This window comes from Ursus americanus, chromosome 23 (assembly GCF_024610735.1).
Source record: "Ursus americanus isolate L20-20 chromosome 23, mUrsAme1.1.p, whole genome shotgun sequence".
Classification (NCBI taxonomy): domain Eukaryota; kingdom Metazoa; phylum Chordata; class Mammalia; order Carnivora; family Ursidae; genus Ursus; species Ursus americanus.
Genome location: NC_142149.1, coordinates 13,781,656 through 13,805,550, shown reverse-complemented (window position 1 = coordinate 13,805,550; position 23,895 = coordinate 13,781,656). Strand labels below are relative to the sequence as shown.

Here is a 23,895-nt window from a genome sequence, read left to right as displayed (position 1 = left end):
AATCACGTACAGCCTTGAAGTTTGGGACGGATGAATTCTACCTGGAGCTCGAGGAGACTTGTGATTATATATATATATATATATATATATATATATATTTTTTTTTTTTTTTTTTCCCCCTCCCAATCCCATCTCCCTGGCCAGAGAGATTTAAGGAGACCCTGGCTGAGAGCTTCTGGGAAATTTTGTTCATTTTTCTATAAAAACTTCTGAAAAATTCTATTCTGGCTGGTGTGTAGTGGATATGACGTCTGGAAGCGCCAACGGCCATTATTTACAAAGAATGGAAGCAGCCGAGAGCAAAGCCAGAACTCCTAAGTGGGCAGGAAAAAGTTATCACCCTTGCATCCTTGATGACCTCACAAACCTGACATCAAACCGTGTCTACAACCAGAACCACACGTCTGGTTACTCACAGGGGTTTGGTTCCGGCACACTTCACAGCAATCTGAACAAGTCCAAATTAGAAAGCAATACATAGGAACGGTGAAGTAAAGAAAAGGGTCGAATTTAATCTTTATTTACAGGACACTGCAAGAGAGGAGATTCCACATAGAAATAAGAAACCCACTGAGAGGAGGAGCTGCACACAGTTTGTACAGTTTGGAACTGGTCAAGTATAGTTTTGTTGTAAAAAGTGCTACAATAACAAAACACATTTAAAAAGAGTTCTTAGTAGAGAAACAGTAAGACGAACTTCTACCCAACAGAGCACACAACAAACAACTTTCTGCCTCAGCTGTACAATCTAAAAGTTGAAGGTCCCAGGAGTGCCGTCCTGAACTTGGAACGTATAGCCTTCAGAGGTAGTTTCTGGCACGACATTCTGATCTTCCTCTTCCTGGAAGTATTAAAAAACAAAACCAAACAATATAATTCCACAGACATAGCACAATTCTAGGCAGCAGTCTGCCTAGAAGTCTGTATTTACTCTTAAGGTCTTCATTTGCATGTTACACCTTTATTACTATAACCGTATTTCAGTATTTCAAATAGGGGAGAGAGCTGCCGAAACTTGCCAATTCAGGAGCGCCTGGGAGAGGAAGAGCCTGAATGGGTGAAGGAACGCTACCACAACAGAGATCTTCTTCCCCACCCGTCACTTTCAGTAGGTTGCCCCCTTCTCCATCAACTCCTGCACAAACTTACTCTCAAGATATTCTTAAGTCCCTAAGACTATTCATTCGAAAGTAGTGATTTTTTAAGATTTTTTAAATTTCTAGTTAAAGATTGTATGATCATCAAGCCAAACATCTGAGGAGCAAATACGTACATCATGTCCTACTCACACTGGTATTTTGCCATATTCAACAAGGACGCAGGGCTCATTGAAAAAGTATAAGGGAAAAAAAATCTTAGGGGCTTGACTTGGGGTGTTTTCCAAATTCCTGTCAACATTACCATGTTACTCACCTCTACAGAGAAATACTTCTCAATTAAGTTTAATGAAGCTTTGTACACAGACTCATTTTCATGGTTTTGCAGAGCTTCAATTTTGTCCAAACCTCCACATTCTTCAATCATTATACTAAGTTTCTCAGTTTCACCTAGTTTCTCAGCAGCCTAAAACAAAATTCCAAGTTTACTGGAATTTACTAAATCGTCTATTTTAATGAAAATAATGTTTACGTTTGGGCATTGATGTATATCCGACAACCACCTGAAAAGTTTCAACAATCCTATGAGATGGTTTTATCCCCAATTCACATTTTCTTTTCTTTTTTTTTTTTTTTAAGATTTTATCTATTTATTTGAAAGAGAGAGCACAAGTGGGGTGAAGGGCAGAGGAAGCAGACTCCCCACTGAGCAGGGAGCCTGACGTGGGGCTCACTCCTGGGATCACAACCAGAGCCAAAGGCAGACGTTTAACTGACTAAGCCACCCAGGCGCCCCTCCGGTTTACATTTTCTAAAAATCTGTACCCGCTCTTAGCAGCTACTTCTGCAGCGCTAGCCGGATCCTACAGTAGTTCTCAATCATTTCTGTGCATCAAAAGCACCTGGGCAATTTTAAAAACGACACCATATCCAGTTTCATTTGGTCTGTGTTGGGAACACAAAATTACTGTTTTATAAAAGCACCCGAGGGGCACCTGCGGGGCTCAGTTAAGCATCTGGCTCTTGGTTTCAGCTCAAGTCATGATGTCAGGGGTCGTGGGACTGAGCCCCACAATGGGTTCTGCACTCAGGCTGCTGAGATTCTCTCTCTCCCCTGCCCCGTCCCCCCAACACATGCTCTGTCTCATAAATGAATGAATGAGTGAATCAGTCAGTGAGTAAATAAATAAATACATAAAATCTTTTTTAAAAAGCACTTCAGATAACACCAAAATGTAGTCAAGGTTGAGAACTATCGTTTAAGGGCAAAGATGGCCTAAGGTGTATAAAAATAAATTTCCCTGATTGGATTATTTGCTGATACCAAGAACATATTAGGTATAAAAATGATATTATGGTTAGCCTTTTTTAAAGTCCTCAAATTTTAGGATACATAAATATTTACAGATAAAATAACTTATATGCTTCAAATAATTTAGAGGATTTAGGTGGGGGGGGGGAGTAGGAAAAAAGGCCAAATGTTGACAAATTATTTATGCTGGGTAATGGGTACACCACGCATTATTATTCTAGACTCGACTGCTCTAGGTAAAATTTTCATAATCGGAAGTTTAAAGTCGTTCGGTAGGACCTACCTACCTTCAACCACGGTGACAAAGTGCTACATGCTAGCAAGCTCGGGTTGATTAGGAAAGGAACCAGAAGAAAAATAAAATTAGACAACTAAGTCATCAAAACTTAATTTCACCAAAATTCAGTATGACATTGGAGAATTAAAGATTTTTGACAAAACAGATAGGAACGAATCCTGTCCACACATGGACTTGATTTCAATTCGGGTCACCTACTTGTCATCTCCTTTAAATCTCTTATAATCCCTTGTCACGTCTTACCAAGAGTGTGCCCCGCAGAAAAAGCCTTTCTAATTCTGTGGCCTACTGAATAAACTTAGCTGCCCTACTCTGAGTCTAAATATCCTTAATTACTATCAAGCCCAAATTCAAATGCTATCTTATGACTTACCTGAAAGATATTTGAAATGGCATCCAGAATAACCAGAATAATTTTGGTATCTTTTGCAGTTAAGAGGTTCATCAATGGTTCTATTATGCCACAGTGAACGAGGTATACAATCTGTTCGACTGTCCCACCACTTGTATAGTTGGTCACAGCCCATACAGCTTCCTTTTGTGTCTTAAAGTCTGCCTAATAAACATAAGGAAACAAGTTTACTTTAGAATGACTGTAAAAACAAGATCCCAAAAGTACAGTTATCGAAAAACAAGGACTAAAACTACCAACTGACTCCATCCAACCTTAAGTAAAAGAGGTTACTGGCCACCATTTAGCAAAGGACTCGAAGTAGAACCCAACACCGGTATGTTAAGATTCTTACCAAGCACAGCTCTACCAAATGCCCGTCCGTAAATACTAACATCCTCTGATTAAGTATTAAGACTTCATTACCTTCGAGAGAACACCAACGAGGAATGGGACTAATCCATGATTCACAACTTGCTGTATCTGGTCCTGGCGACCAGCTGTGATGTTTGACATTGTCCATGTAGCTTCCTTCTGAATGTTAGTTTTGGGGTTCGTTAGCAGGCTGGGAAAGACAGCAAGTGCTCCTGCATCTATTACAACCTGAGTCTGTTCGTCTGTCCCAGTGACAATATTTCCTATGGCTCTTAGCGCAGGAGTCTGAAAAGGAAAAAAAAAAATGTTGATGCCAACAGTTACCTTTTATGTTTTCCAGCACTGCTCAAAAACTCTATACCCTAAACGTTTTGACAAGTCAGAGGCTCCTCATGGCCTAAAACAGGCAAGGTGTCAACATTAGCATCAGTTGACCGTGCTTCTTCTGGTTTATATTCTCATCTAAAAGTCAACAACTTACCACAATGGGCAACTCAGTAGCTCCTAGAAGCTTCACAAGCTGCGGCACGACTCCTGTTTTCACAACCATTTCAATCCGTTCATTTGGACCATCGGTAAGGTAGGAAATGGCCCAGCAGGTATCTGCTAATACTTCTGGGTCATCGTGATGCAGGAGACGAACTAAGGTAGGAAGGATCTGTTCAACAGCATCTAACGGGGGTGCGGGATTCTTGTTGCGACAGAGGTTTGAAAGCGTCCAAGTCAGGTTCCGTAAGTAACCACACTGAGGGGAGAGAAAAATGCAATCACAGGTCTCTCTATATTTTGAGGGGGTGGGAAAAATTAGAATCAAGAAGTGAGTAACCTGGCTTATGTTAGTAACTTACTGCTAAAGATGACATATCGGGAACCGCAAGGAGAGCCAAGAGCGGATCAACTGCACCATACTTGATAACCAAGTCTCGAAAAACTGAACCGTCACCTAAAAAAAAAGGCAAGGTTAATCATAATCGACTTGTCTAGCACCACAGATGTTCAGTGACTCAGTGCACCAGCGTCCTAACACAAAGACAATACTCCAGCAAATTCTCAAACTTACTTAGATGCCACTAGCTTCCCTTATAAGCACTGGAAGCAAGCAAGTGTAAATCTTAACACACAGGTCACTATTACCTATGACAAGGGACTTCTCCCAACCTCAGTATGATTAGAGACAGTCAAAAGAATTTTAAATCCGAGTACCTGCGATGTTTCCTAGAGCCCATACAGCTTGTTCACTGATGTGGGCATGCGAAGATGCCAGAAGAGAAATGAATGCTGGGATAGCACCTCCATCTACCACAGCCTTGGTCTGTTCTGATGTGCCGGAAGCAATGTTAGTGAGAGCCCAAGCAGATTCAAACTGAATGGGACTACAATCAGTTCTGCCCAAGAAGGACACAAATTTTGGAATCAAACCAGCCCGGATTATGTTGTCTATGGGGGGCTGTTTTTCTCTAGAAAGCAGTTTCCTAAGGGTAAGCAAAAAGAGAAACAAAAGTTAAAGATGATTATCAAGATAAGTTTGTTAACTTTAAAAATCAATTTAAAATGCAATTCAAGAGTTTAGAACTTGAGGTAACCTTTTAAAGTACTGCACTAAATGTTCAGATCTCCTGGAACTTAGGAGATGAACAGACTGGCTGCACAGTGCTGCCACACGTGGTGTCTTTAACTACCTTTTTTCCAAAGCTGAAATATTACCAATAATGTAAATCAGCCTCCTCTCGGCATCCCCAGAAACTACTTTAGATCTTGTCACTTTAAAACTTCGACAATCTGACACAATTACACAACCATTGTTAATTTGTGTTTCCCTAAGTACTAGTGAGGTTAAACACCTTTTCCTTCATCATTTGTCACTTGACTTGTTTTTCAGCACACTGCCAAACTAGAGATGGATGTCACAAATATTTGTATTTGCTAGAGGAAAGAGTAAATGCGCCATTCTAAATGGATGTGCCAATCCCACTTACTGAATAATTCCTCCTGACACCAACTTGAAATGCCACCTTGACAAAAACTTTGTAATTTACTCAAAAAGCACACCCAAAGGTTAATACCGATTATCACTGGGGGTGGGCAGGACTTAAGGCAACTGTGATTTATACAAAATCAGTTTCACCTAAGGGAAGATTCTAATGAAAACAGGCCTATGGCCAACTTAATCTTTATTTTACCCATGCCATCTGTCTGTCTCTTCCCCACGAAAAAAATTCCGAAAGGGTTGATATCTTAGGTTGCCCATGCTTTGACAGAAAAGACTTACCTAGCAGCTTGAGTAGCCTGGAGCTGGCTTTCCAAATTGTTGCTATTTATGCCTTTGACAATGTCATCAACAGACCAATTTACAGTGCCCTGCAAGGACGGTGGTATTAATTTCACAAATTATTATTTTTAAGATTAAGCAAACAAAATCCCTACTTGCCATTGTGAAGACATTTTTAGGTTTATAATCAGTTACTAGAAGTTTAGCCTTACATGTAATTTTGGCTATTAAATATTCGTACTTTCATATGCAGAACAGTGCTCAAACTTGGTGTATGACTCACTGGAATCTCCAGTTACGGAGTATCATCACAGAATTTTGTCACTAAAAGAGGAGACTGTGAACAATTTAATAAATGAAATTAGAGCAGTTTGAAGGTTGTTCCTACATTAGTCTCAATCACTTGCTTTCAGATATGCTGTCAGGGAGAAAGGGATAGAGTTATATAGGCAACGTGCTGGGGATTTTCCTATCTAAGCTTATAATCTATGCATTTCATTTCCACAGTACAGTGCTACAAATGCTTCATATTGTGATTGCAGAAGCGTTTGAGAATCAGTGCTACAGTTAACTCAAAAAGACAGCATCCCTTTTTCCGTAGGAGCTTACAACTTAACAAGGAAAATGTGAAAAATAGATAACCATAAAACAAATGGTGAATACTCCTGTTCTGTTAGCATTTACTCTCCATCTTTAGTGCACAACTGGGATGCTAGGGGAATTCTGAAAAAGGATAATTTTTCCTGGTAGGTTGACCAAGGAGTACTATCAGAAGATAGGATTTGAATATAGTACCCCAGAAATAACACATAGGTACTATTCAGCGAAAAAAAAATTTGAGGCATTAAAGGGTCCCAGTATCATTGAAAGACAAAAAAGATAAACTGAAAATCTAAGATTGATCTAATTTACAAAAAAAAAAATTGTTTTTCAAAGAATATGGATTTAAAACTACCAAAGTTTTTAAGCAGAGAAAGAAGAGGTATTTTAAGACTATGTTTAGGTAAATAGTATGTGGCATAGAATTTAGGGAAAGATAAATTAGAAAACCAATGAAAATATTTCAGGAGGAAAAAGATCTGAACAAAGCTAGTGAGAAGTACAAAAACACCCTAACACCCTAAAAAGCCAGAAAGTGATTGGTTCTAGACACACTAACTTTCAATTAACACTGGAATGGCCAGTTGAGGACTGAACTGGTGGCTAGAAATGCAGGGAAACCTGAAAGGAGTTCAGAGCTAAAGGAGACCTTAGAATCAGCTTCAGTAGATTATGAAGAGCTAAAACCATTAGGTCAGGAATGTTATGTAAATTTCTTTCTTTAAGTAGGCTCCATGCCCAGCGTGGAGCCCAATGAGGGGCTCAGATCTCACAAGCCTGAGATCAGGACCTGAGCTGAGGCAGAGTGGGATTCTTAAGCCACCCAGGCGCCCCTTTATTATTTACATTTCTAAGAAAAGCCCCATATTGATTTTGTGGGTTTGCCGTAATTCATAATCTAAAATATATATTTACCTGGTTGTTGCGGTTTTCCTGCAGTGGAGAGGTAGCGTCATCAGGAAATGAGCTTACGTTTCTCCTTTTTAGCATCTGGTCATCCTTCTTAGCTTTCCTCAGTTCCACATTAACTTCTATTCGGCGCCGCCTCATTTCCTTGGAAAAAGATAACCCACTTTACTTACTGTTATCAGTTTTTTTGCGAAGTGAGGACATTTATTTCAAATTTCCTCAAAGTTCTGATCCCTTCCCAAATATCTTTCCATTTAAAAAACATCGTAGGAAAGCAAACAGAAGGTACTCACCGTACTGTCTTTCCCCTTGTTCTTGAATCTGTTAAGGCGGGCAGCTGGTGAATTAGCATTCTCGTTGGTGGACATGGTTGAGACAAAGGGAGAAAGCTGTAAGATGGAGAGAAAATATTTCCCTTTTATCATTTTGCTTTGTCAGTAAGAAAAGCATTAACAGAATCAGGTATATATACTGGATCCACACTCGTCTAGTAGAGGAGCAACTTCCTTTTTCAGCACTATGAAATAGTGAACTGGCCAAACAGTATTAGTCCCCTCCCCTCTGAAGGACTGGGACTTCCTGGAGCAGTGCTGTCCATCAGAAATAGAAAGCAAGCTATATAAATTTAAATTTCCTAGTAACCACATTTTTCAAAAAGAAACGAGTGAAACTGATTTTAATCTATTTTGTTTAACCTAACACATCCAATATGTTCTCATTTCAACATATTATAGTATTTCGAGTTATTGAGATATTTTACACTCTTTTCATCCCAATTCTCCGAAATCTTGTACCTACTTTAGGCTTACAGCATATCCCAATCCGGACTAGCCACATCCGTTTGGTGATTACCATACTGGACAGTGCAACTGTACTATTTCAATTAAACAGTTAATTGAAGACAAAGTAGGGGAACTGAGCTCACAGTTAAAACCTATGTCCTACGGGCAACAAATCCATATCCTGGAGGCTCTCTCTATTGTCTTTAAATTACCAAAATAGGTACATTCTCCACACTTGAAAATTAAAGAAATACTTGGCCCATCATCACATTATGGAGTCTTCCATAACATTTCGTGTCAATACTGAAAACTCGAGACAGTTCTGCATCCTCAGCATCTCGCAACCATTATCACTTCCGGAAATTTCGAGTGAATGCACTTAATTAGGCTGGTATCAACTGTGCTTCATTCAGACTGGGATCTTAGAAGAGCGATCGCCAAAAGGGGACGAAAGTACAAATCCTCCTTACAATTTGTTATCTTTCATTCCGTGATGTTCTTTCCCGACGCTGTGTCACAGCCAACCCTGGGCCTACGTGTTAAAAGACAGTTCTTCCAACTGCCACCCCCATCTCCAGGCCCTTCCCCTGCCCCCCACCCGGGAGGATGCAGCGGGGAACGGGCGGAGGAGGGACCAGAGGCGCTGGGCCGCCTCCCGGGACTCTCGCCCTCGGGCCTCACTGATTTTCCGGGCCGCAACGCGCCAGAGGTGCAGCCGCAGTTCGCAGAGCCTCGGCGGCCTTAAACCCAAGCCCACGCACCGCGAAACAGCCGCCTCGTCAACGAACGACGCCCCCGAGGCCTGGTCAACGAGAGAGACCAGAGCCAGGTCGGGCGTGTACTCCGGGCCTCCCCTCCCGCCACCCGCAGCGGAGGGCGGCCTGCAGGTCTGCCGTTATCACTCGGGTCGGGCTCCGGCCTGAGTTCCTACCTACACGGCCGGCTCAGGCTTCCACAGGAGGCGGTCCCGGGCGCGCAGGTTGCGGATCAGCTGCCCTCAAAACGTCCACCACGGATCACCCCAAAGACGGTGTGGCTCGTGCAGCCGGCCGGCGCGATTTAAATTTCCCGGTGTCCCCGCATTCCGATTGGCTGGTTCGAGCCTACTCTGCGCGCCCATTGGCGTATTTAAAAAACACGTTAAGTTGGGGGGGGGGTCATAGGGCCAAGAAGAAGAGACGATAATATCGCGAGATATGGGAGCGGCCGGACAATCCCAGAGCGCTTTGCAGTTGGGTGAAGAAAGACTCCAGATCCCGGCATGCAGCGGGTCAGGTCTCAGCCCCAACTTGGCCGGAACCGAGGGCCTCTGCAGAGAGTTAAGGCCAGGGAGGTTGCTCGCAAGTCGTTTTGCCTGGGCGACTGCTTTAACCAAAACACCACAACTGATTTCCAAACTAATTCTCTTAAAAATCTTGATATAGAAGAGGTGGGTTAAAAAAAAATCTTGATATAGAAACATACTGCTATGAGTTTTTTCCTTGATAGGACACAGTGGGAACTTGGCCGGGGTTTCTGGCGATTATGGAAGGAAGGGATAAGGCAAATTTGTGTTGCATTTTTTGTTGTTTTATTTTTTTTAACTTGTGTCATAAAAAACTGCAGAGAAGCCACAAATCTGGTAACAAAAGATTTCTCATGCCTGTTTCTCCAGACACTTATTTTTCAATATTCTCAAATACAGAAGAATTGCAAATCTTATCCGGATTTGCCAAATGTTAACATTTTGCCATATTTGCTATTTCTCTATGTATACACACAAACGCACAGATGCGTGTGTGCGTGTTAAGGTACTATGTAAAAGCCATATATATATATATATATATATATATATATATATATACACACACACACACACTTTTGAATCACTTGAGAGTAAGTTTTAGAAATTCTATCCCTTAGCCATTAAATCCTTAAGTGTGTATCTTCTGATGACTTTCTCTTATATGGCCACACCACAATCATCAAAGTCAGGACAAATGAACTTTTTTTGTTTTGTTTAAGGATTTTTTTTTTTTTAAGATTTTATTTACTTGAGAGAGAGAGCGCGCACAGAGGGAGAGGGAGAAGCTGACTCCCCGCTGAGCAGGGAGTCCCATGCAGGGCTGGATCCCAGGACCCTGGGATCATGACCTGAGCTGAAGGCAGACACTTAACCGACTGAGCCACCCAGGTGCCCCTTTAAGGATTTTTTTTAAATTGGTTTTTTGTTTGTTTGTTTTGGCTTTTGTTTTTTTGGGGGGGGTTAGTAATCTCTACATCCACGTGGGGCTCAAACTCATGACCCCAAGATCAAGAGTTGCATGCTCTACTGACTGAGTCAGCCAGGGACTCCAGGACAACTGAATTTTGATGCTATTATTTATAATATAGCCTGTGTTCAAGTTTTGCCAATTGTTCCAATATGTTCTATGCTGTATTTTACACTTTTCTGAATAAAATCTTTGCATTTTCTTGCATCGCAAATGATTATCAGAGCATCAGACTTAAAGATCTTTGTTTTCTTTCTGCAATTTTTCTATTCTAAAAAGGGTATTTTTAGAAACGTTATTGGTTTATTACTATAAATAAATTCAAACATTGAACTTTGTCCATTCTTGTAGGCGTTTGTTCCAGCCTCACTCATTGTGTAGCAACCGTGGGGTTCATTGGCAGTTGATTCTACTCCCACCTATTCAGTCAGTAAGATCTCATCTCCCTAAGTGCAAAAATGTGGAAAGAATTCACCCCTAAACCAGTCATTGCAAGGGATTCTCTTGGCTACCGTGAATGGTTCAGGGCCAGGCATATGACCTAAATTCATTCAGTTGGGAAGCCTATGCCTTTGTTTAATGACTGGAGATAGGAAAGCAGGCTCTGTTCTTCTGAACTGGGGGATGTGAGTCCTAGAAATTTGAATAGGACAATTGTAGAGAAACCATGAAAGCTCTGATCAACAGCCTGCCCTACCTCTGAAGTTTGCAATTATATAACTTCGCAATTATGTCACCTGATACACTTCCTTTGTTGTTTAAGCTAGTGAAACTGGGTTTTTGCTTGAAAATATGGAGTAATATGTGCCCAGAAGCGTTCTAAGTGTTTTACATATATTAATACATCTAATCTTCACAACTCTGTATTGTAGTATTATTATTACCTGTACCATTTCACAGAAGAGAAGACTGAATTAGGAGTGGTTAAGTAGCTTGTCCAGGTTCACACAGCCAGTAAATGGTAGACGGGATTCAGACCCAGGCTGCCATCCTCTTGACCACTATTCTGTTCCCTCACCTGAAAACAACCTGAAACAGAAATATGATGTCAAAAGTGAAAGTTGCCTTTGCAAGATACAGTGTTGTCCTGGGGGTACCATTCACCCTCTACTCTTAGCTATTATAGTTTGGACAGAGATTCAGGAGAGGGCTTTGTCTGGCCTACGCCAGTCAGTACATTCCATCCCCAAACCTGGGGATTGGTTTGGTGATGAAGATGTAACACAATGCAATAAAATGTTTACTGAGCCCTTCTTTGTGTGTGATGTCCTCTCTCTTTCACTGGACTGCGTGTGCTGATGGCGTGAGCCTGAAATTCCGCTGCTTTCAGAGAAGCAAATCCAAGTGTGTCTAAGGCTAAATAATTGTAGCTTGTCTGTCAGCCGTTCTTTCAAGTAAAAACCATTTTGCACTGAAAAAGCAGTTCGGTTATCTTGCAACTCAAACATCACACAATTTCTTTCCCCGAAAGACAACCACTGTGGGGCGCCTGGCTGGCTCAGTCTCTGGAGCTTGCAGCTCTTGATCTCAGGGTCCCACCATGGGGGTAGAGATTACCTAAAGATGAAATGTTCTTTTAAAAACTGAAGAAAAAAAAAAGGCAGCCATTGTATTTTGGTATGTGATAGAAGTGATTTATGTATACTTCCCATTTTGTCACACGAAATATTAAAAAGATGTGTCCTCGAGTGTGGATATTTAATACAATTGACAATTTTACAGGGGTCATCAAGGACATTCTTAAGTGAAGCTGGCTACCTCCACCCCCTTGGCCAGTGCGTCAACATGAAGGATGACTATTACTAGTTTGGTTCCGCTGCCTTGATTCACTGAGGTATCCGTTTTACCCACTGTCATTTCTGTGCCACCAATGCTAAATGATTAGTGAATTGTTATTTACTAGTAATGTCCTAATTATCGTTAAAAGCATTTCCTTAACGACTCGGGGTTTACAGGTAATAAAACAGTGACATACGACACACAGACACCTAAGATTTTAAAGATACACACCAAAATGTTAACAGCGGTAAGCTCCACGTGGTAGAATTTTGGTCAATTTCAATTTTCATCATTCGGCTTACCGAAACTTGACACAATTCTACAAGGAACAGGCGTTCGGTGTCTAAGGAGAAAACGAAACTGTTTATTTTTAAAAACCACGAATGCAGCATTTTCACATGCAACAAGCATAGACATACTGTGCATGGAACCAAAAAGTCTCTGAATCTTTATCCAAGACCCAGGACAGGATAAAAACAAACAAAATCCCTATTGTTTTGGATTGACGGACCTTGTTATATCCATTTCCCCTTCAATCTAGAGGGAAAGAAGAGACAGGGGAGAAAAATGGACGTTCAACGAGTGAGGAAGAAGGGCAGAGTTGGGGGGGAGGGAGCCTGTTCCCCCTGGAATCCCTCAACAGTCCCCAGCACAAAATGGTTTATGACAATGCCGCACGCTGAATAACTGCGGGAAAGAAAGGGAAGGACGAGCAGTAAGAGACAGGAAGGTTGTGGGGTGCCTAAGTGCATAAGGAGCTCAGGCTCTGCGACAGGCGGCACTAGGCGGTCCCACGGAACTTTGTGCAACGCAGACACCCGAGCTCATCCAGGTAAACAGAATTAGAACGGAGGGAGGACAGGCATTGGAATTTCGTCTAAGTTCCCCCAATGCGCGTAACGCGCAGCCAGGACAGCGAACCTTCCGAGAACCCCGCAGGCAAGAAGCCGCCCAAAGGCTCCCGCGTGCCGGCCACGCAGTCGCGGAGCACAGGGATGGGGAGGGCCACGCGCAGGCGCACGGGGGTGCGGGCGGCGGGCCCGGCGGAGGGCGCAGGGGGGCGCAGGCGCGCGCTGCCGCCGCTGGGGGCGGCTCCCAAATCACTCGGCGCCCGACGCGAGGCCGCGGAGCGCGGGGCGGGGCGCGATGATGGCATCGCGTAAGGAGACGGTGTGAGAACCCGGATCCTGTGGTGACCCAGTGGCCTAATGGATAAGGCATCAGCCTCCGGAGCTGGGGATTGTGGGTTCGAGTCCCATCTGGGTCGCACAGAGATTAATTTTGGTGGAGAGAAAGGCGGTAATGGGCACTGACGGCCGTGAAGTCGATTTTGAATTGTGGTCATTTCGCGTCTCTAACAGCGATCTCGACAACTGTATTTACAAATTAGGAAACTCAGGTCCGCGTTTTAAAAATACTGCAGTTGAGACCTTGCAAGTGAAGGAGGAGATCTGGCACGAAACAAGAGCACTTAACTCTTTCTTACTTAACTTATACTGACTTTTTTTTTTTTTTTAGGTAAAAAAATCCTTAGGAAGCACGAACGGCTGACTAGACAGATGGTATTCCCCCCTTTCTGTCTACCTTTTCAAGCTTAGCTTCGCGGTGGGCAGCCACACATGCAAAACTTTCTCCCCATCCTTATCCTCAGGGGTGTGTGAGCCATCCAACTGTGCTGGCTCCAAACAGATTTATTTTCAGTACTAAGGAAAGTTTAGAGGGAAGCAACCATGCTGTCAACGGACATAAATAATAAACATTTTATGGTTTCTATCCTAAAGCATTGTGAACAACAAACTGTAGTTAGAAGGTATGGCTTTAGGGTTCTGTGTAGTTGTATGTGTGTTTGACTTGCAAATTAATGTAATAAAAGAAATACAGACCTTAAGCTTTTCAGACCAGTTCAGTTGACCATCTTGAAAAGTTTAAACTCTTCTTGCAAAACTTGTGCAAGAGGAATATCACTGAGTTAATTCCTACTCTTTAAAAACAGCTAAATACAAAATGCAGTATGCTATCCTAGATTTGAACCTGAAACAGAAAAAGGACGTTAGTGGGAAAAAGGGTCTGGAGCTTAGTTACCAGTAATATGCCAGCGTTGATTTCTTCCTTATGTCAGTCCTTCCTTCTTGAAATACACCCTTTGCCCAGGCTTCCAGAAAATTCCATTTCCTCGATTCTCCAAGCAACTTCTTTTCAATCTCCTTTGCTAGTTCCCTTTAGGTGCCAACCATGGAAACAAACCAGCTCAACCTAAGCAAAGCAAATGATAGTTCTTTGGAAAGACACGGGGGAAGGGAGGCACTCACTAAATAGCAGTGCAAAGCTGGACAACCAGGCTTGGGGATCAGCAAGAATCAAGGACACACTGGTGGCCCCCCAGATTGTCATGCAGCTAGAGCTGCGATAAGTGCCTCTGACAGTTCTCTTCATCCACTTGCTCCAGAATCAAGGTTCCAGCGAAATGTTTACAATTGCCCAGTGTGGATTAAGGACCTTTCTCCTATTGATCCATGGGGCCACAGGGGACTTACCCTCCCACCAATTCTTCCCTTAAGGCGAAGAGGTAATTCCTTAAAAGGAAAAAGAGGCATGGCTGCCAGCTAGCCATTAAAACACCAGCCCCTCTCCTCAGCAAGAATTTGGTAGATTTTGTTCTTAGTAATCTACATTAATTGGTCTTCCACTACTGTTGATTTTAGGTGATGTAGACCAGGATTTTTTTTTTCTCATTGAACTTTGTTTAAATGGGTGTCAAAATTCTGTGACGGGGCGCCTGGGTGGCACAGCGGTTAAGTGTCTGCCTTCGGTTCAGGGTGTGATCCCGGTGTTATGGGATCGAGCCCCACATCAGGCTTCTCGCTGGGAGTCTGCTTCTTCCTCTCCCACTCCCCCTGCTTGTGTTCCCTCTCTCGCTGGCTGTCTCTATCTCTGTCAAATAAATAAATAAAATCTTTAAAAAATAAAATTCTGTGACAGATTTATGGTCAAATTATTTCTATTAAAAATTACTGATTTTCACGGCACCTGGGTGGCTCAGGGGTTAAGGTGCATTTCAACAGTTTACTGTTTTGCTTCAGTTATACTTACTTCCTTTGTAGCGTTGACTGGAGCAAAGGGGACCACCATGCCAGGTTTGAAAACACCAATATCCACACAGCCCGCAGGGACAGTACCGATACCACCGGTTCTGTAGATGTCCTGAGGGGGCAGATGCAAGGGCTTGTCAGTTGGATGAGTTGGGGACACGATGCAGTCTGGAGCTTCAAGCCGCGTGATTCCACAGGCATTGCCTTTTTGCAGGTGAGTTTCCATCCCTCCAACCAACACACGATAGCACTTGGCTCAAGCGTGATGTCATCATTCCAACCAGAAATTGGCACAAATGCCACTGTGTTAGGGTTGTAACCAATTTTCCTGATGTAGGTGCAGATTTCCGTAACGCCTTCCTCATATCTCTTCTGGCTGTAGGGAGGATCCAGTAGAATCCACTTTCTTAACACTGACAATTAGTTGTTTTGCACCCCACGTATAATCCAGAAGACATGGGCACGGGTCTGCCCATTCTTGGAAGTACCTGGTGCAAATTCACCAACCCCAGCAGCAGTAGTCAGGGCAGTGGAGTCAGCCCATGAGCTATGTCTGTGATTGTGTTTTTTGATAAAGTCTCTATGTCCTGGGGCATTAGTGATGGTAACATAACACTTGCTGTTCTCAAATTTCCACAGGGAGATACATCAATGGCGATACGACTCTCACATCGGCTTCCAGTTTACCCACGACCCAGGCACAATTGAAGGACCCCTTTCCCATCTCAGCAGCCTCCTTCTCAAATTTTTCAGTGGTTCTTTTGTGGACCTCACCACGTTTGTAGATCAGATGGTGGGTATCGGTACACCTGCCCAGATCTACACATCCAGCAATGGTGATGCTGACATCTTTCTCTTTCCCACTGTGGCCTAGATTTAGTGGTGCACATCAGGACGCCTGTTGCCTGGCAGCAAACCTGTTGCAAAACAAACAAACAAACAAACAAACAAAACCCTAGATTGTGAATTTTTAAGGATCACAGACTCTCATTACATTTTAGTATATAAAGTGGGTCCTTGACATTATACAAAAAATAATCTGGCCCCAAAGGTCAATATTGCCCAAATCTAAGAACCTGCTTAAAGGCTTGACAGAGATGGTCTGAATATATTATTGATGGGCCTCAAGAAAAACATTTCAAGGCCTCACCCATTATCCCTGTTTCTATCATTTTTCCTTTGTCCCCAAGCAGTCTCAGGGACAAACTGAGGAGTATGTCAAAGGGTACTTCCAAATAGACACTTGCTTGGGGGGGGGGGTGTGCCTGGGTGGCTCAGTCGGTTAAGTATCCGACTCTTGATCTCAGCTCAGGTCTTGATCTCATGGTCCTGGGTTCGAGCCCCGTATTCCACACTGAGCATGGAGAATACTTAAAAAAAAAAAAAAAAGATCAACAACAACAAAAAAACCCAAATAGACATCTAGGCATGCTCAAGGTAAGCTGGGTGTCAGCTGTCCTTGCTGAGGCTCTTGCTAAGTCGAGTGCCTGACTCTGGAGCCCTAGCCCCACCATGGGAGGCAGGCTGGCATATGAGGAGACAATGGCAGAACCCCCAAATGTTAGAATTCGTTGTATAGTGTATAAGCTGAAGTGTTTGTCCCCACTAGCATTGTGTCACTATGGACCGAGTTATTTGGGGAAAATCATTTTCCCCACAGGAAAGATACATTATACCTATGATCAAAGAAAGCAACCTTAATAAATAGAAGAATATGGCACAATACAGATATTTGAAGTTTTTGCATAAAATTCTCCCTTTCCTTTTAATTGAGCTAGATAAATACCAGGCATTTACCAGGATGATGGATTTTTTTTAAAGTAATTTCTACACCCAGTGTGGGTCTCCATGACCCCGAGAACAGGAGCCACATGCTGCACCAACTGAGCCAGCCAGGCACCCCGATTTATTTTTAATTGTAGGCTATTCGACTTTGGGGTTAAAAAAGTAATGATTATCAACATGTAACATACATACAGGAAAGCAAGGTATCAAAAGCATGCAGTTCATTATGTTCACAAACCGAACACACTGTATAACCAGCACCCAGATCAAAAAAGGGGATCATATTCACTGCAGAAGCCCCCTTCCAATCTCTACCTCCAGCAGGGTGACCAGTACCCTTATTTCTAACAATGTTGGCTAGTTGTGCTTCTTTTTCTACTGGATTACTTTGGAATTTTAATTTTTAAAGTTTTGACTAAATACAGACATTTATTAGGATTGCATCAGTCCAAATTTTCAAAATTCATTTAAGAATTTCAGAATAAGTGCCAGAATTAATGTTAAAATGCAATCCAATAAGATTAATTTCAGAATTATCACACTTTGAAACTTACCAGATTCCAGTATTAAAACTACAGTAAAGTTGACATTTTTCTCTACTCCTCTTGGAAGTCCCGTAAAAGCAATAAGAGGAATGAGAAGCAGACCCACAAACAACGTCATAATGACACTAGGAGGAGACATCTGAAACTCTTCAAATTAAAAGGAGAAAGGGCTACTGAAAGCCATGCGGAACTAACAGGCAGATTAGATGCTTGTGGCCGCAGATGTTAGGAAAGGCCAGCAGAGGGCGCTTCTCCAAGGGGAGGGTCACAACTCAAGAGGCAAAACAATAATCCCTTGTTTGCAATGACAAGACTGGGATGTGCGGACAGCGCCTTGTCCTCACAGGGACAGATCCGTGTTTTGGGTATGGATTTGTCTTCCTCGCCTGGAGGGCTTCTACTAGCACCACCGTTTCCAGATTTAGACATTGCCAGGATTTACTGGTCCAGGAATCAAGGAGAGATGGGAGCGGTCCTTCCCACTATGACCCCTAAAAACTCACTGGAAGAACTTTTTGCTTTCCTTGCCAGTGATCTGGGCTCAGTGGGTCCAGAGGTCTAGTGCCCAAGGGAGAAATGTTTAGACCAGGAAACACCATCATGGGTCCATTCATTCGGAAGCCGAGACTTGCCCTTTGGCCATTTGGGATTCCTCGTGCTGTTTAAGACAAAGGAGTCACTGTTATGGGCTGAATGTTTATGTCGCCCCAAAATCTATATATTGAAGCCCTAATCCACAATGTTATGGTAGTAGGAAGGGGGCTTTGGGAAGTAATTAGATTTAGATGAGGTCATAAGGGTGGAGTCTCTCTCTCTCTCTTTCTCTCTCTGATACAGCTGGAGGTTCTGCAAGCCAGGAAGAGAGCTCCCAACCATGCTAGCACCCTGATCTCACACTTTCAGCCCCAGAACTGCAGAACTGTGAGAAAGAAATGTCTGTTGTTTAAGCCACCCAGTCTACGGTACTTGTTAGAGCAGCCATGACTGTCACTGAGCTAGCCTGTGTGATTGATACGATCACCAAGTGGAAAATGGCTCTGCTAGACAATGTCTGGAACCCAAGGATTTGCCTTTGTCCTCAAAACCTGGCTAATGGGAAAGTACAGCAACCTGATAAAGACAGGACTGCCAAGAACTCAAGTTCTGCAGGAACTAAGTTTTGGGTCTCCATACCAGCCATAGGGCTCTGCCCAACTGAGAGGAAGGAAAACAGAATAAGTAATGGAAGAAGGCAGCCTATTATGGCCATTTGTAGAAGAGGTCTCTAACACTATGTTTTATGTTAATTTGCTCTTTTTCCTTCTTTTTTCTTTCTACCTTATATAAAGAGTGGCTTTTATATATATAATATATATAATATATGTATATAATATATATATACACATACATACACACTCTTGTGTATATATATATATATATACTCTTGTATATACGTACGTGTGTGTGTGTGTGTGTGTGTGTGTGTGTGTGTGTGTGTGTATATATATATATACTACCTTATATAAAGTAGAGGCTAATGATTTTGGTATCACTTGATTACTAGCTGTATAACCTATCGGCCTTTATGTGCCTAAGTTATTCAACTGGAAGGGTAGTAAAAGCATCCCCTCCTAGGTTTATGTAAAGATGTAATATTTGAAATAGTGCTCAGTAGGTGCCAGCTATTATTATAATCATCATTATTACTAATAATAGATGTTCTTTTTAATTTCATTATAACATTAGACAGGGAAGTCCCTAAATTAAGAAAGGAAAAATTTCCCAATTTTATTATCATTAATTTAAAAGACTATTTATCGAACTGCAAGTGCATGTTTATATTGGATGTTCCAAAATTTGGAATTAGAATTTTTTTAAAAAACTTTCAAAATTAATTCATAAGACTTTTTTTTTTAAACAATAGTAGTTGCTATAGTCATAATAGGAAAAAAACATCCGAGAGAAGGGTAGAAACCCCAAGTTCAGCATAATGATTACCTCTAGGAAGGAAAGGAAATTGGATGAGGGAGGACATGAGGGGCTTCAACTGTGTAGTAGTTGTCTATTGCTGCAAGACAAATTACTCCCAAATTTGACAGCTTAAAATAATAAACATTATTAATCACACTTTCTGTGGCCCAGGAATCTGGGAGTGCTTTAGCTCGGTGATTCCGCTCAGGTCTCTCAAAGTTTTCAGTAAAGCTGCGGGTTGGGGCTGCAGTCTCATCTGAAGACTCAAGTGGGAAGGGTCTGCTTTCAAGCCCACTTTTTGACTTTTGGCTGAAGCTGTCAGTTTCTTGTCACATGAACCTCTCATAGACTGAGTGCCCTCCCAACTTAACAGCTGGCTTTCCCCAGAGTAAATGATCCAAAAGAAAGAGAGAATGCATACCCAAGATAAGAGTTTGGACTCGTTGCGGGGCGCCTGGGTGGCACAGCGGTTAAGCGTCTGCCTTCGGCTCAGGGCTTGATCCTGGCGTTGCAGGATCGAGCCCCACGTCAGGCTCCTCCACTATGAGCCTGCTTCTTCCTCTCCCACTCCCCCTGCTTGTGTTCCCTCTCTCGCTGGCTGTCTCTATCTCTGTCAAATAAATAAATAAATAATCTTTAAAAAAAAAAAAAAGAGTTTGGACTCTTTGTAACCTAATCTTGTAAGTGTATATTATCACTTCTTCTATATGCTATTGGTGACTCAGACCAGTCCTTCTACAATGTGAGAGGGGACTACACAGGGTGTGAACACCAGGAAGTGGGAGTTATGGGAGGCAAGCCATCTTGGAGACTACCAGCAACTATATAATTTTTAAAAATTAAATCTTTACTCTAAAATTATGATACCTCAACTATATTGACTAAACAGTAGTTTTTTTTTTTTAAGATTTTATTTATTTCTTTGACAGAGAGAGAGAACAAGCAAGGGGAGTGGCAAGCAGAGGGAGAGGGAGAAGCAGATTTCCCGCTGAGGAGGAAGCCCAATGCAGGGCTCGATCCCAGGACCCTGGGATCATGACCTGAGCTGAAGGCAGATGCTTAACCAACTGAGCCACCTAGGTGCCCCAGTAGTTTCTTTTTTAATTAGACCCTGTTTGAGACAGTACAATTTTTGGAATAATGGAAAAAGAGAGTAATTTTTTAATCTAAGAAAATATGAAGCAAATATAGAAAAAATGTCAAGATTTGACAAACCTGGGGCATGCTTATGCAAGTATTCACTATGTTATTCTCAATAACTTTCTAATTGCTTGTACTATTTCATAATAAAAATATCTTCTCTTAAAAATGTTTGGAGGAAGAGCACACCTCAAATAATGATGACAAAGAATCCTGAAGAGAATTTCAAGAAACAGGCATTCTCAGAAAAATACAAGAAGACATGGTCCTTGTAATCAGGAAATTATAAGAAGGGAGTAGACTGAGAAGAAAGAACAATACGATAAATAAAAAAGCCAACTAATAAGAATTCCTTAGCTTTGGGGCGCCTGGGTGGCACAGCGGTTGGGCGTCTGCCTTCGGCTCAGGGCATGATCCCGGCATTATGGGGTCGAACCCCACATCGGGCTCCTCCGCTATGAGCCTGCTTCTTCCTCTCCCGCTCCCCCTGCTTGTGTTCCCTCTCTCTCTGGCTGTCTCTATCCTCTCGAATAAATAAATAAAATCTTAAAAAAAAAAAAAAAGAATTCCTTAGCTTTAAAACCCAAAGGCAGAGTAGATAGTACTGAACACGAAATCAGGGACATGATGTATAGAAAAAAAAAAAAAAAAAAGAAAGAAAGAAAGAAAGAAAGAAAGAAAGTCTCCTAGAATGAAAAAGAAAAAGGGGTGCTTGGCTGGCTCAGTCAGAGGGGTGTGCACCTCTTGATCTTGGAGTTCTAAGTTTGAGCACAATGTTGGGTGTAGAGATTACTTTAGAAAAATAAATAAAACTGAAAAACTAAAAAAATAATTAAAAAGAAAAGGAAAAAGATCAAGAGATTAAAATGATGATGAAGATAAGATATATAGAAGACACCATCAGAAGAGCACTATTTAGGGGTGCCTCGCTGGCTCACTGGTAGAGCACGGGACTCTTGATCTTGGAGTTGTGAGTTCCAGCCCCACACTGGGCGTAGAGCTTACAAAGAAGATCAATATTAAGGAAGTGACAAAAGAATAGGAATATTCGATAGATTCTAAAGGTGAAAATGGTGTAGGAATACAGATAAAAACAACTTAATGAACTTGAAGCAAAATTAAGTGTTTAGCCACTTGAAAGTGAAACATTTGGGGCACCTGGGTGACTCAGTTGGCTAAGCGTCTGCCTTCAGTTCAGGTCCTGATCCCAGCGTCCTGGGATTGAGCCCCTCTTAGGTCTCCCTGCTCAGTAGGGAGTCTGCTTCTCCCTCCCCTGCTCTTGTGTGCACTCTCTTTCTCTCTCTCTCTCAAATAAATAAATTCTTTTTTTTTAAAAAAAGTGAAACATTTGAGGTATTCTCTATACATGAGGAAATACTAACAAAACAAAGATGATGACTATGATTGATATTATTCAACAAAGTTTGGAAAGTTCTTATCAATGCAATAAAGAAGTTAAAGATTTGCGAAGAGGAGGCAAAATATTTTTTAGATTACATGTTTTCCTTTGGGAAACCCAAGGAAATAAATTGAAAATAGTTTGGGGGGGGGCGCCTGGGTAGCGCAGTCGTTAAAGCGTCTGCCTTCGGCTCAGGGCGTGATCCTGGCGTACCGGGATCGAGTCCCACATCAGGCTCCTCCGCTATGAGCCTGCTTCTTCCTCTCCCACTCCCTCTGCTGTGTTCCCTCTCTCTCTGGCTGTCTCTCTGTCACATAAATAAATAAAATCTTTAAAAAAAAAATAGTTTGGGGGGCACCTGGCTGGCTCAGTTGGAAGAGTGTGTGGCTCTTGTTCTCAGGGTCATGAGTTCAAACCCCATGTTGGGTGTAGAGATTACTTAAAATAAATGAATAAATTAAAACTTAAAAAGAAAAAGAAAACTGGAATATTTTTGGATATACACAAATTGGGACATACAAAATGTATGGATATGTAAATTAGTAGCTTTTCTATATATCTGCCAAAAGCAGTTAGAAAATAAAAAAGACTGGGGAACCTGGGTGGCTTAGAGGGTTAAACGTCAGACTTCTGCTCAGAGTCCTGGGATCTCAGGGTCCTGGGATCTCAGGGTCCTGGGATCGAGCCTGAGCACTACATCAGGCTCCCTCCTTAGTGGGGAGTCTGCTTCTGCTCCTCCCACCACTGGTGTGCGCTCTCTCTCTCTCTCTCTCAAAATCTCTAAATAAAAAATATAAATAAACAAAATTTCTAAAAAAAAAGAAAATATAAAAGACAAAAAGATCTTTCCTACATTACATCAAAAACACAAAGTATCCAGGAAATAAATTTAACGTACAGATGTGTTGAGAGCTTAGATGAAGAAAATGAGGATATTCTAACGGGGTAAAGAAGACTCAAAGAAATATAGAGATATACCATCTTCATGGACAGAGAGACAATATTGGACAGCTGTCAATTCTCTTACAAACGAATCTATCCATGTAATGCAAATTCAAAAAATCCAACAGAATTTTCAAAATTTAGCAGAGTACACATGGGAAAACAAAACACTGTGATAGACAATTTTTTCAAAGAAAAATGTGTTATAATATCACTATAATTATAACAATGTCCCAATATGGGCATATAAGCATGGGGGTAGACAGAGAGAGTAACAGAAAATCTAAAAATAGACCTAAATTTATTAGAAGTTAATACTCTCTATGTTAAAGGTGACATCTCAAATTTAGAAAAGGATGGATTTATTTGCCAATTGGGTTGGACAACTTTCTAGTTATTTCAGAAAAAAATAAATTAGATTCTTACCTCATACTACATATCCAAATAAATTCCAGATGGAATCAAGACTTAACTACAAGCACTAGAAAAATAGAGGCTGATATATATATAAGCATTATATATATATATAATTTTGAGTTGGAGAATGGCTAAGCACAACACAAAGACACTGGGGACATTGTTAAACAAAAGACTGACGGATTTTACTCTACAAAATTTAAAAATTTGATTTGGCCAATAAATCACAAACAGGTTGAAAATCAACAAAATTTTGTGAGGAAATATTTGCAATATATATCGTGGACAAAGAGTTAAAATTCTTAGGCTGGAAATAGCTCCCCAAAGAGGAAAAGAAAATGAAAATCCTAATAAATAGACAAAGACTAAGAACAGGCTCTTCGCCAGAGAAGAAATCCAAATGGCCAATAAATCCACGAGAAAATCTACACTATCACCAGCAATCAAAGAAATACAAATTGAAACAAAGAGAAACTTTATTTTTTTAAAGATTTTATTTTTAAGTTATCTCTATGCCCTGTGTGGGGCTCAAACTCACAACCTGGAGATCAAGAGTCGCATGCT

At 41.6% G+C, this 23,895-nt stretch overlaps 1 protein-coding gene, 1 non-coding gene and 1 pseudogene across 3 annotated transcripts; 1 reads left to right on the top strand and 2 right to left on the bottom strand.

Annotated features, from left to right (window-relative positions):
• Positions 1–492: 492 nt before the first annotated feature.
• KPNA2 (karyopherin subunit alpha 2) lies at positions 493–9,117 on the bottom strand. 2 transcript variants are annotated; one of them, XM_045814296.2, is made up of 11 exons: positions 8,965–9,117; positions 7,545–7,640; positions 7,258–7,395; positions 5,743–5,831; positions 4,677–4,945; positions 4,322–4,416; positions 3,955–4,218; positions 3,525–3,758; positions 3,081–3,263; positions 1,414–1,563; positions 493–841 (listed from the first exon to the last, which is right to left on the bottom strand). In XM_045814296.2, the coding sequence occupies exons 2-11, from the start codon at positions 7,617–7,619 to the stop codon at positions 749–751; spliced, it is 1,590 nt and encodes a 529-aa protein (XP_045670252.1). In that variant the 5' UTR covers positions 7,620–7,640; positions 8,965–9,117; the 3' UTR covers positions 493–748. The 2 variants fall into 2 exon arrangements, with proteins under 2 accessions (XP_045670252.1, XP_045670253.1); XM_045814297.2 differs by lacking the exon at positions 8,965–9,117 and adding an exon at positions 8,504–8,574.
• A 4,047-nt stretch (positions 9,118–13,164) lies between these two features.
• On the bottom strand, positions 13,165–15,792 carry LOC123803094 (putative elongation factor 1-alpha-like 3 pseudogene; annotated as a pseudogene).
• On the top strand, positions 13,259–13,331 carry TRNAR-CCG (transfer RNA arginine (anticodon CCG)). The gene has a single exon. It is a non-coding gene; the product is annotated as a tRNA-Arg (tRNA).
• Positions 15,793–23,895: the final 8,103 nt, after the last annotated feature.

Excerpts from the sequence above, each read along its gene's own strand:
- KPNA2 (XM_045814296.2), bottom strand. The coding sequence starts at position 7,619 with ATGTCCACCAACGAGAATGCTAATTCACCAGCTGCCCGCCTTAACAGA. Across the intron at positions 4,219-4,321 it reads CCGATATGTCATCTTTAGCA|TGTGGTTACTTACGGAACCT; the intron begins GTAAGTTACTAA and ends CTCTCCCCTCAG. Across the intron at positions 3,759-3,954 it reads CTACTGAGTTGCCCATTGTG|ACTCCTGCGCTAAGAGCCAT; the intron begins GTAAGTTGTTGA and ends TTTCCTTTTCAG.